This window comes from Cyprinus carpio, chromosome B9 (genome assembly GCF_018340385.1).
Source record: "Cyprinus carpio isolate SPL01 chromosome B9, ASM1834038v1, whole genome shotgun sequence".
NCBI lineage: Eukaryota > Metazoa > Chordata > Actinopteri > Cypriniformes > Cyprinidae > Cyprinus > Cyprinus carpio.
The window spans coordinates 812,097-824,905 of NC_056605.1; the positions used below are offsets into that span (position 1 = coordinate 812,097).

The window sequence follows — 12,809 nt, forward strand, 5'->3', positions numbered from 1 at the left end:
AGTTCAATTCCAGGCTGCAGCAAAGTCAGATTGTGCAGAAGAATCATCTGTTTCCTATGGTCTTGTCCCGGTGGTCGTCTGAGACAAGGTCTTTACAGGGCATCTGTCTCTGGGGCTCTAGTTGTCCTGGTCTCCGCTGTCTTTCAGGGCTGTAGAGGTCCTTTCTAGGTGCTGATCCTCCATCTGGGCTGGATACGTACTGGATCCGGGTGACTGCAGTGACCCTCTGACTTGGATACAGACTGGATCTGGTGGCTACGGTGACCTCGGAATAAGGGAGAAACAGACTAATATGAGCATAGATGCCATTCTTCTAATAATGTAGCAAGTACATCAGGTGTTATGGGAAGTGTTCCCGGTTTAATGGATTTGGATATAAGAAGCATATTAGTGTGTTATGTGTAAGCCAGGTTAAAGAGATAGGTCTTTAATCTAGATTTAAACTGCAAGAGTGTGTCTGCCTCCCGAACAATCTTAGGTAGGTTATTCCAGAGTTTAGGCGCTAAATAGGAAAAGGATCTGCCGCCCGCAGTTGACTTTGATATTCTAGGTATTATCAAATTGCCAGAGTTTTGAGAACGCAGTTGACGTGGAGGACTATAATGTAACAAGAGCTCGTTCAAATACTGAGGTGCTAAACCATTCAGGGCTTTATAAGTAATAAGCAAGATTTTTAAATTTATACAATGTTTGATAGGGAGCCAGTGCAGTGTTGACAGGACCGGGCTAATTTGGTCATACTTCCTTGTTCTAGTAAGAACTCTAGCTGCTGCATTTTGGACTAATTGGAGTTTGTTTACTAAGCGTGCAGAACATAATTTAGATATATTTTTGAGATGGAAAAATGCAGTTTTACAAATGCTAGAAACGTGGCTTTCTAAGGAAAGGTTGCTATCAAATAGCACACCTAGGTTCCTAACTGATGACGAAGAATTGACAGCGCAGCCTTCAAGTCTTAGACAGCTTTCTAGGTTATTACATGCAGAGCTTTTAGGTCCTATAATTAACACCTCTGTTTTTTTTTTTCAGAATTTAGCAGTAAGAAATTACTCGTCATCCAGTTTTTTATATCGACTATGCATTCCGTTAGTTTTTCAAATCGGTATGTTTCGCCGGGCCGTGAAGAAATATAGAGCTGAGTATCATCAGCAATATAGTGAAAGCTAACACCGTGTTTCCTGATGATATTTCCCAAGGGTAACATGTAAAGCGTGAAGAGTAACGGCCCTAGTACTGAGCCTTGAGGTACTCCATACTGCACTTGTGATCGATATGATACCTCTTCATTCACTGCTACGAATTGATGGTGGTCATAAAAGTACGATATAAACCATGCTAATGCACTTCCATTAATGCCAACAAAGTGTTCTAGTCTATGCAAAAGAATGGTGTGGTCAATAGTGTCAAACGTAGCACTAAGATCCAATAGCACTAATAGAGAGATACAACCACGATCAGATGATAAGAGCAGGTCATTTGTAACTCTAAGGAGAACAGTCTCAGTACTATGATACAGTCTAAATCCTGACTGGAAATCCTCACAGATACCATTTTTGTCTAAAAAGGAATATAATTGTGAGGATACTATGTTTTCCAGTATCTTGGACAGAAAAGGGAGATTCGAGATCTGTCTGTAAATAACTAGTTCTTTGGGGTCAAGTTGTGTTTTTTTTGATGAGAGGCTTAATAATAGCCATTTTGAAGGTTTTGGGGACATATCCTAATAACAATGAGGAATTAATAATAGTCAGAAGAGGATCTATGACTTCTGGAAGCACCTCTTTTAGGAGCTTAGATGGAATAGGGTCTAACATACATGTTGTTGGTTTCGATGATTTAACAAGTTTATACAATTCTTCCTCTCCTATAGTAGAGAATGAGTGGAACTGTTCCTCAGGGGATCTATAGTGCATTGTCTGATTTGATACTGTAGCTGATGGCTGCATGGTTACAATTTTATCTCTAATAGTATCGATTTTTTATTTTTCGTTAATTTAGCCACTGTATTGAATAAATACCTAGGGTTATGTTTGTTTTCTTCTAAAAGAGACGAAAAGTAATCAGATCTAGCAGTTTTTAATGCTTTTATGTAGGATAGGTTACTTTCCCTCCAAGCAATACGAAATACCTCTAGTTTTGTTTTCCTCCAGCTGCACTCCATTTTCCGGGCTGCTCTTTTTAGGGTGTGAGTGTGCTCATTATACCACGGTGTCAGACTGTTTTCCTTAACCTTCCTTAAGCGTAAAGGAGCAACTATATTTAAGATGCTAGAAAAGAGAGAGTCCATAGTTTTTGTTACATCATCAAGTTGTTCTGAGGTTTTCTATATGCTAAGGAATTGGGATAAATCAGGAAGATTACTTACAAAGCAGTCTTTTGTGGTAGTAGTGATGGTTCTACCATACTTGTAACAAGAAGTGGAATTTACAGTTTTAGCTATATGAAGTTTGCACAAAACTAAATAATGATCTGAGATATCATCGCTTGGCTGCATAATTTCAACACCATCAACATTCCATTTGACAGTATTAAATCTAGAGTATGATTTCAACAATGAGTAGGCTGAGACGTGTTGTCTAACCCCAGTAGAGTTCAGAATGCCTATAAATGCTGATCCCAATGCATCTTTTTTATTATCAACATGGATATTAAAATCACCAACAGTTAAAACTTTATCTGCAGCCAGCACTAACTCGGATGTAAAATCAGCAAACTCTTTAATAAGGTCTGTATGGTGCCCTGGTGGCCTGTATACAGTAGCCAGTACAAACATCACAGGGGATTTATCATAAACATTAGTTTCTCTGGATAATGTTATATGAAGCACCAATACTTCAAACGAGTTATACTTGAAGTCTGCCCTCTGAGAAATCCTGGAAACATTGTTATAAATTGAAGCAACACCTCCACCTTTACCTTTTGGACATGGCTCATGTTTATAACAGTAATCTTGGGGTGTAGACTCATTTAAAATAATGTAATCATCAGGTTTTAGCCAGGTTTCTGTCAAACAGAGTGCATCTAGATTATGATTAGTGATCATATTATTTATAAAAAGTGCTTTCGTAGAAAGGGACCTGATATTCAATAAGCCAAGTTTTATAAATTGTTTATCCGTATTGCATCTGTTTTTTATTTGTTGAACCTCAATTAAATTGTTGCTCTTAAATTGGTTTGGACCTTTTTTGTATTTTCTAGCTCTGGGAACAGACACAGTCTCTATAGTGTGATATCTAATTCAAAGAGCACCAATTAGACAAGAAATAACTGATTTCTGTGATGTGAGGCGGCTAATAGATGGTCGGTTTAGCCAGTCTGTCTGCTTCCTGACCTGGGCCCCAGTTAGTCAAGTACAAACTCTAAGACTATGTGCCATATTTCTAGAGAGAAGAGCGGCACCACCCCAGGAGGGATGAAGACCATCTCTTTTCAACAGGTCAGGTCTGCCCCAAAAGCTCGTCCAATTGTCTATGAAACCTATGTTATTCAGTAAATGGAGACCAATGCTAACCTGTCATTATGTATTTTACAGCGTATTAAAACAAATCTAGCTTCATCATCATTCCCGGTATGTTCAGTAGTGAAATGTTACCTCCTATCAACTAAGATAAGCACCCCCTTAGTTTTATTACGAGCACAAGAGAAGGCTGCCAGTTTTTAATACTTGTTTTGAAAATGTGCCACATCGCATTGTTTTTAATGGGTTTCTTGTATCAGGGCAAAGGAAATCAATTTACGGTGCAAATATATATGGGTACGCATAATAGGAGAATTTAGGCCATTTGCATTCAATGATAAGATATTCAGAACCTTATTGTGTGCTCGCAATGTCAAGATTATGTTTACCTGAAGAGAAACAAAAGCAAGACCATACTGCCAGTGACATGTAAACATTATTATGTATCATGGATAACAGTCCACCTTGATGCATAATCCTTTTAGAAGAAAAGCAAAATAAATAAAAGTATTGATGTCTGTTGAAGGGCATAGAAAAAAACAAGAAGAATGAACGACAAACAACTTTGTTGAAAAGCTAAAGCAGACTGCACATTACAGAGAGTGTAGGTCTGCATAAACGAAATAAACACATGTTGATGCGTGACCAGTCCACTTCAGTGCAAGACATGCCCCCAAAAGGCCCACTGAGCCAAAAGGTTAGAGATCGAACCTGCTCTCCATTAGCCTGAAAAAAGTAATAATAAATAAAAAGAAATAAAATAAATAATTATTATTTACCAGTCAGCAGACGACCGTACAAGACAGGGGCAAGATTCCAAAAAGAAATTAACAAGTGTCCATGGCCACCTTGTTGTTGTCCACTTCAGGGCAGTTAGGATCACCACAGAGCTCATCTAGTTTAGCTGAAAGGATGAAGACGGAAGCCGTTGCCTTACTGCTGATTTGTAGCGCTGCAGAATATGTCTTCTGTGACAGTGAAGTAACAAAATCCTCTGCCTTTTGAGGAGAGTCAAACATCATCTGCTCATCTTTGTGACGTAGTTTAATTACCACCATATATGTGAGGCAGGGCTGGAGACCAAGTGCTGTCATCTTCTTCAATACTGGATTAAAGCTCTTTCTCTTGGTAGTTGTGGCTGGACTAAAGTTGGGAAAAAATAGTAGCGTGACATTGTCCTGCGTAAATTTCACCGGATACGCCTGCCGAGCACCTTTCAAGATCGCCGACCTGTCATGCCATCTTAGTACACGGAAGATGAGAGTATGCAGCCGATCAGAGTTTTTCCTTCCGTCATACACGCAATGTGCCCAGTCAATCTCGAAGTCACGGCCTTTCGGTGAGGGGATCCACTTGGAAAGATTAACTCTGAGGAAGCCAGCTGCATTGGATCCCTCTGCCCCTTCTGGTAACCCCACCAGTCATACGTTATTACTCCTATCTCCAATCTTCAGTGTAATTTTTTTGGTGAGTTGTTCCAGCTGATTTCTTAAGTTTGTGACTGTCCTCCTATCCTCACATGCAGCTGCTTGAATGGAATCGACACGGTCCTGTGTCTATTTTGCTGCGTTGGCTAGCTTTTCAACTTCTGCTTTTAGCTCTTTTACAGAATTGTTGGTCGTTTGTTTATCCAAATGTAGATCACAGAGTGCTGGGGACAGTACAGAGTCTATTACTTCTCTTACAGTCGAAGCCACAACCGAATCGAGTGCACTTTGTTGCTCTTTGAGCACTAGCTTGATACCGTTAGCTATAGCAGTGTCGAGATCCTCTCTGGAGATGGTGGAATCTTTAAATTTTTTCTTCATTGGCGATTATTCAATCTCTCTTTTCTGAATGTTCTTGACTGCTGGGGTACTCTTAGTGGGCTAGGTCAAATTTACTGAGAGGATATATACAATTTCTGATGAAGTGAGCAGAGTGAAGGACTATGCTTGCATTGCTGCCAAAGGGTCACGTGATCTCAGATTACACCAAGATGTCTGACCGAACTTGATGGGGTAATTGTAGAAGAACCTTGCTGGATGGTGAAATCATGCTGTAGAATTGGAGTGGCAGGGAAGACAAGAAGCTCAGTCTTTTCCAGGTTGAGGTGTAGGTGATGTTCTTTCATCCATGCCGGGATGTCCGCCAGGCAGCCTGAGATCCGTGCAGCTACCGTTGGATCATCAGTGAGGTAGAATTCAAACACTACCGGACCGTTTGACATCTACTGTACTGCTGCTAGTGTTGTGTGGCTACTATACTGTACATTACTCATCCAGTCTTGAACAAAGTGACCGTAAAATGTGTACAAATGAGTAAGAACTAACTCTTAAGTCTGATGATGTACCGTATAAATTAACTTACTTACATTAACAGTACATACATATTTCCTGCTTCCATCTGCCTTTTCAGCACGGTGTAAATTGTGGCCAGGACTATCATTACTATTTCATGCACTGATTACTTATCATCTGTCATAAAAGCACTTGAATGGTGTGTTAATTTGTACAACAAGTTTAATCATTTATAGATAATAATGTTTTTAGTTGTATATTTTTTGTATGTAATATTTAAGTAAGGGATAATGTACATCCAGCCGGTTGTTCTCGCAGAATAAACCCCGACAGGGTGATCAGGACCCCGACACGAAGCTACTTACACGGCTACTTGCCACATAAGTAAATAATTAGATGCAATATATTGATTTGAGTTTAAATATTTGAACGCAGAGCTTCCGTGAAGACAGCAGTTGCGAGCAAGCGGCAAATTCAAACTAAATAGACATTTAAGGGAAAGGGTGCTGGCAAACCACATATTACACAACATTTCACCACAAAATAATTAAGGCAATAAAAGAATTAAGATGAAAATGTTTTAAACCTTACCAGTTTGTTAGTTATCTTATAATCCATTACAGTGTACAAAACAATCATAGCAAAATGGCAGCAGCTGCGTTTGTATTGAACAAGAGCGAGTCCGCGATACCAGGATGACATAATTAAACAATTGTACACCATTTTGAATCGAGTTTTAATATTTTATATGCTAAACTAACGCAAAGGTTCCACCAAGAAAAAAATAGTTCAAGCAAGAATAATGAGCCGACTGCTGTTACCCGGATGACCCTGTTATTAGCTTTTACAGGTTGTTATCCAGGGATAACATACCTCAGAATGTCGTGACTGACCAATCAGAATCAAGTATTCCACAGAGCCATGAAATAAAGCAGATGTAACCTCCCCCAGTCCCATCCCCACCACTTTTCAAAACAAACTAAATAGACTTCTAAATTAATTGATCCTTTCGACGACCAGTCCTCTTATGTGTTTTTCTGATAGTAGATGCATTTACAAAGATGTACACAGTTTGAAGAGTTTTTTAGAGGCCTTCTGATGTTATCCTTGGGTTTGTCCTCACCTCTTTCAGAGTTGCCGTTGTGTTCTTAGAGTTTGCAGGATGCCCGCTCACAGGGAAATCAGCGACTCGCCGGAAGTTTCCACATTTGAAGACAGTATCTTACTGTGGATTCTGTGAATTAGATCAAGCTGTGGTTCACACTAACCACTCTTGCTTGAAAAGATCAGATTTGTCAGTAAACATGGCTATGTGTGCCTTTATTCAAAGGGCAGGTCACCCATGCCCCATGCTTCCCATATCTCATCTCCATCATTTACTCCAGTTAGTTTTTGGAGAAGTTGTAGAGCAGGGATGGGCAAACTTAGTTCTGGAGGGTCACAGTCCTGCAGAGTTAAGCTCCAACCCTGATCAAACTCACCTGCCTGTAGCCTTCTAGTAATGCTGGAGACATTGATGAGCTTGTTCAGGTGTGTTTAATTAACGGTGTTGTCGCCTCGCGTCGGGAGCGTTGGACCAAAAAGTTGCGCTCGTACACACCACACAGACTACAGCCGACGGCAAACTAACATTGCATTCTGCGCATGCGTGAGAGGAATGAACTGTTTATATCAGCAGCTATCAATAGTATATATTTGTCATTCGAAAGGAGAAACTGAAACAAAGATATACAAGATTAACACGGATAAACAAAACGTAAACCCAGCAGTGCTTGCTTACCATTTTGAATATCAGTAATGTTGATAACTATAATCATTTTAAGTGACTCATGTTGTTATGAAAACATTCGCGTATTAGAATGTTTGGGAAAGAACACTTAACATTTAAACAGCCTTCTGTCTGTACCGCCTTACATGCTTGTTTTCATCACTTTCACTTTAATTCTCGGGCACTGACTCGTTCGTTAAACTGAACATCCAATCAGAGCTCTCATTCTCACCGTTGGCCTCGACGGCCCGACGCCGATTCACAAACTACCACCGACGTGAGCCAGACGAGTGGAACACACCAAGCAAACTAGCCCAACCATCGTTTGCCGTCAGCCCGACTTTGGCCAACAGCCGACTGTCAGCTTCGTGTGTCCCAGCCTTTAGGGTTGGAGCTGAACTCTGCAGGACTGAGTTTATCCAACCCTGTTGTAGAGTTGCAGTTCAGAGAAGTCAGAACACAGAGGTTCACTTACTTTTTCCTGATCACTTAATGTAGATGAGTCAGATTGTGTTTGTTTGTAATTGTGAATTGTGACATCCTTTTTTTTATTTTACATGTCTTAAGCTCAAATCATTACAAAATATACATTGCATGCCAGTCGAAGATCTATACCTAATATGATTTAAAAACTGAAAAAGCTTTTCATGCGGTGTACACTTCACAGCACTGTAAATGTAAATGCCCTCTTCACATGTGAAATAAGCATCGTGCATGGATGGCAAGTGATCTGACTATAAAAGGTTTGAGCAATAGTATTAGTGATGCCTGCCTTCGCAGAAACCACCAATAGATTATATAATAGACACCACTTATCTTTTTGGACCTGGGGAAACTTTTGAGTTCATGTATTCTAGAGGACAATGTGGACACTTTATTCCACATTTGGATGGTTTGAAGTTTATGTTTATAAGAAGCAACTGCAACCACTGTGCCTGTCTTCACTCACCCTGACACATAATAGCATAAAAATCTTTTGGTTTTACTGTCAGTCAGACAAAGTCAGGTGAAGTCAGATGGGCCTATAAAAAGCTCAAAGCGTGTTGTTCTTGCACATGATCTTATAGGCAATCTAAGCTTCCATCATCTGTCCAGACCATGTGCTGTTGTGTGTGACGGAGCATGTGCCAGTGATGTTCTTGTGTCTGTTATTTCACTGTCTTTGTGTTTTGGGTGCTTTACAGCGCACTCTGCTCATGCTGTTCACCGTGACACTAAGAAGCACATTTCCCCTGTTGTGTTACATCCCAGATTGTTTTGACTTCTCAAGTGATGCCGAGTTCAGCCTCACCATCCTCCCTGGCCGACATGCCCCACAGGACCCAGCGGCCAATCACGAGCCAGGAGGGAGGGGCTCTCTCACAGTCACACATGAGGGTAGGCAGGGGGGTGGAGATAGATCATGGAGGCGGGCTTTTCCCCTTACGCCTGTTTCACACTGCAAGCGTGAGCGGCGCGTGAGCAACGCATATTTTTTTCGGCATCCATGTTAATCAATGAGTGCATTCACACCGGCAGCAGCAGCAGCGCATGAGCGTCGAGCAGGAGCGTAGTGTGAGCAGCACTGCAGCGATGGTTTCGGCGCCAGGTCTATTTTTGCTGCGCCGCTCACACTCACATAAAAAGACACAACACATTTTATATACAAAAAAAAAAATATTACACAAAAAAAAACGTGCTAAAAATGCACAGAACAACAATGCCAACTGTGTTTTAACACAAATTGGATTATGTCATGACAGAAAATGAAGAATAAAAAAATATGTATAGAAGATTTAGCCATTTTAACTTTGATTGACGTGACAAACTTTTATTTAATGGCAGTTCCACAGTTACAGAAACGGAGCTATAGACACAATAAATGCACATGAAACATACTGACATATTCAACATTCGGCCTAATAAAAATTATTAACGCTCAGCGTGTTCACCTCGGTTAGAAACACACCTTTTAATTTTTAAAATGAATCCCTATGAACAAATAATGACTTATAATATTCTCACTCAACAATTAGCTAAAACAGAATGAATATTATATTGCTCCAGGTCTTCAATTACAAAAGCGGACAACAAGGACACAAGACGAACAGACAAAAAAAAAATCTATAAACCATATTTACAGCTTCTAAGAAAAATATTAATCTTTAAATTACGATTGGCTAGAAACGCATAGCCTACATTTTTTAAGCAGCTCTAGCCTACATAAATAATAACTTAAAACATTTTGACATTCTTACTTAGCCTCACGATTAGTTAAAAGCCAACGAATAATTCACATTTCTCCTGATCAGTTACAAAAACGGAGCTTAATCACAAGAATTTTACATAAAGCACATTGACAGATTCTATAATGCACATGGAGATTATAGACACTCACTGAGTTATAACTTGGTAAATAGCGCATATCTGGGGAAGCGCCTGGGTAAAAGTATATATTTAAAAAAAAACAGTAGGTCTATAAACAGCATGTTTGTGTCTGACTGAAACAACAGGAGCTGTTTTTGTTGTTTACCATTTGTTTACCAAGACAAGTTTATGACTGACCAACCTCTAAAAACAAATTTATAGTAGTCTTTGTAAAGAAATATGACCATTTGGAGTGGCTGCTGTGACGCTTTACAAACGCTTCCAGTGTGAATACTCTGGCGCAGCTGCAGCTGCAGTGACGCTGTAGTTACGCTCACGTGCTGCTCATGCACCGCTCACGCTTACAGTGTGAAACAGGCGTTAGAATCACCCAGTGGCCTTGCTTCCTTCAGGGCACCTCAGCTCTTCCGGAATGTACCTCCCCAAAACCCCTGCGAGTCATGCTGACCCTGGTGTGACGCACACGAGTGAAGCGCGAGGACATTACTGAGAATCTTGACATAAAAACCAGTGGAAGTAATTCATTCTCATTGTCGAAAGGCTTCTTACAAAACCGCTTCTGTTGACTTACATTACTGAAATTAAATCTCCACTACTGTAGCTAAAATCTCAGCTCATCGCATACACGCTTGTGAAATGGTTTCTCGGTCACTACCTAAATACCTTTTATGCAGACATGAAATTGTCTTTCATTCATTTCCATAGTGTTATGCACTAATTATCAGTCCTCTGATAAAAAAAAGATGTAAGAGTCAGTTTCAGTGATAGACAAAAGATGATTTCAGTAGTTGATGAGGCACTAGTTCTAGAGGTGTAAATAGTACAATAATACCGACAATTGCAATTACTGATGTGGCAGTTCTCCATAATTTCATTACCAAAGATAAAAAATAAGAGCTTTTGCAAATTCATTTTTAACAGTTTACCTACTTTAAATATTTTTCTTCTTTTAATATTTGCAAATGAATAATAAAACAATTGTATGTAATTTTTTTAACTAACAAATATACGTTAAGAAGATGCAATAGTCAGTTATAAGGAACAAAGACCTCACATTACAAGCAATAAACAAAAAGTGCTTTCAGTTGTCCAAAGCGACTTTTTGTGCTTCAAACCAGTATGTTTATGATTACAATAATAGACTAAAAGAAAATATAGCAAATATGATAAATATGATAGCAAATACCAGTTTGCAACATTAAGCAGCATAACAGACATAACTAAAATAACTGAAACCGGATGACATTGGAAGCCTTGCACATTCAGGGTTAAAATCTGCAGCGGTTGCCATTACAGTAAAAATAAGTGGATTGACTACAGGGGCTCAGTCTGTAGACTCGTTCACATTAATGCCCAGATCTGTTTTGACATTAGATATCTTATCCTGTCTGTCAACAATCCATTAAGACATAACTGATTGTACTTATATTCATATTATATTCATGTATTCAGTGGCATTATTAATGTCTACAAACGGCATTTGGAAGGGAGAATACTGAAATGCTGCTAATGTAATGTTTTGCAAGCAAAGGGAGTAGTTGAGGCATGAGCCTGATGACAGGCTTTTATTCAACAAAACAAGCACAAGATGATGACTCTGGAACAGCAAGAACTTAACTAAACTGCTAAACTAGACACAGGTGGACATAATCAGTAACCAAGGAAATACAAGAACATACACCACCAGGGGCAAGTTCAAGTGTGCACCGTTTTGCTACAGTTTCTGGTTTGAACGACATGTTGCCTGGATACGGTGTGCAACGGGGTTTGAGATGCGTTTTCTCTTGTTTGGTGGGTGTGTCAAACTTGTCAGCCCAATCAGCAGCAACATGTATATAAACCACTAGGGTGACCAGGCGTCCCGAAAAATGCGGGACAGTCCCGAAATCTAAACTGTTGTCCCAAATCCCGAATCTGACCCTAATTGTCCCGAAAATTATACTAAAGCAAAATCTTGAGTAGTTATTGTCTGATAAACATTAAAAACTGTCTGCGGAGGTTGAGTCGTCCTGCAACCAGCCCCCACCGGCTGCTCATTGACTGCAGCATCTTTTTTCTAAGTTCTAAAAAAATACCGTAGGCGGCTAGGCGCGAATTTAGAAATGCATTGATAAGCTAATTTTCATTGATTCCATTGGCATGGCTGGTGTACCGGAACACCAACACGCTGCTAAAAAGCAAAAACGCCTCTGCAAGTACCAGGAGTTGTGGGTGGGGAAGTATCCATGGATTGCCACAGCCTTAAGATATGAAAGTAAAGCGTTCTGCAAAGTGTGTAGGAAAGAGTTTGGTGTTTCTCACGGAGGGGAGGCAGATGTTAGGCTGCATGCTAGCAGCAAACTACACTGTACCAACACCGCGATAGTACAGACCAACACGTTGGTCTCGTCCTTCTTTAAGAAGCAGGATGATTGCATGTATAATAAAATAGCTGCTGCTGAGCTGACCTCCGTGTTCCACTGTTTGGCCCACCAACAATCATACAGATCGCTTGACAGTGCGATGAAGTTAACGCCAAAACTTTACTCTGATTCGGCTATAGCTAAACTCGTCACCTGCGGTCGCACAAAAGCTGAAGCACTGGTCACAAGCGTCCTGGCACCCCTCGCATCTGACTTCACCCAGAGCCTAGAGTCAAAAGACATATTCTTTTCCATTGCAACAGATGCCTCTAATAAAGGCAATGTGAAAACATTCCCGATCTCTATTCATTATCTTTTATCATAGGCTACGCAGTCTAATATCATAGAAGACCCCCATTCCCGTCACCCCAGACCGCAGACACCCCCCGGTCCCGAATTTCAGCCAGTCTCATCTGGTCACTCTATAAACCACACAGTATTAAAGAGACAGCTTGCACAATGTAATTAACATCAAAATAAATTCACAAGAGCAAGTATATTGTTTGCACATTTATTTACATTAAAGGCAAAATAAC

General features: G+C 40.0%; 1 protein-coding gene across 7 annotated transcripts in view; it reads left to right on the top strand.

Moving 5' to 3' along the window:
• The window catches only part of fam126b (family with sequence similarity 126 member B), a 79,710-nt gene that overhangs the window by 44,276 nt on the left and 22,625 nt on the right, over nt 1–12,809 (top strand). Inside the window, exon 11 of one of the 7 annotated variants that reach the window (XM_042730554.1) lies at nt 8,756–9,012. The exons of the other annotated variants lie outside the window; for them this stretch is intronic. Coding sequence (XP_042586488.1) covers nt 8,756–8,997 — 242 coding nt within the window. The 3' untranslated portion in view covers nt 8,998–9,012. Of the gene's footprint in view, nt 1–8,755; nt 9,013–12,809 lie in introns of those variants that run through there. 7 annotated transcript variants of the gene reach the window in all.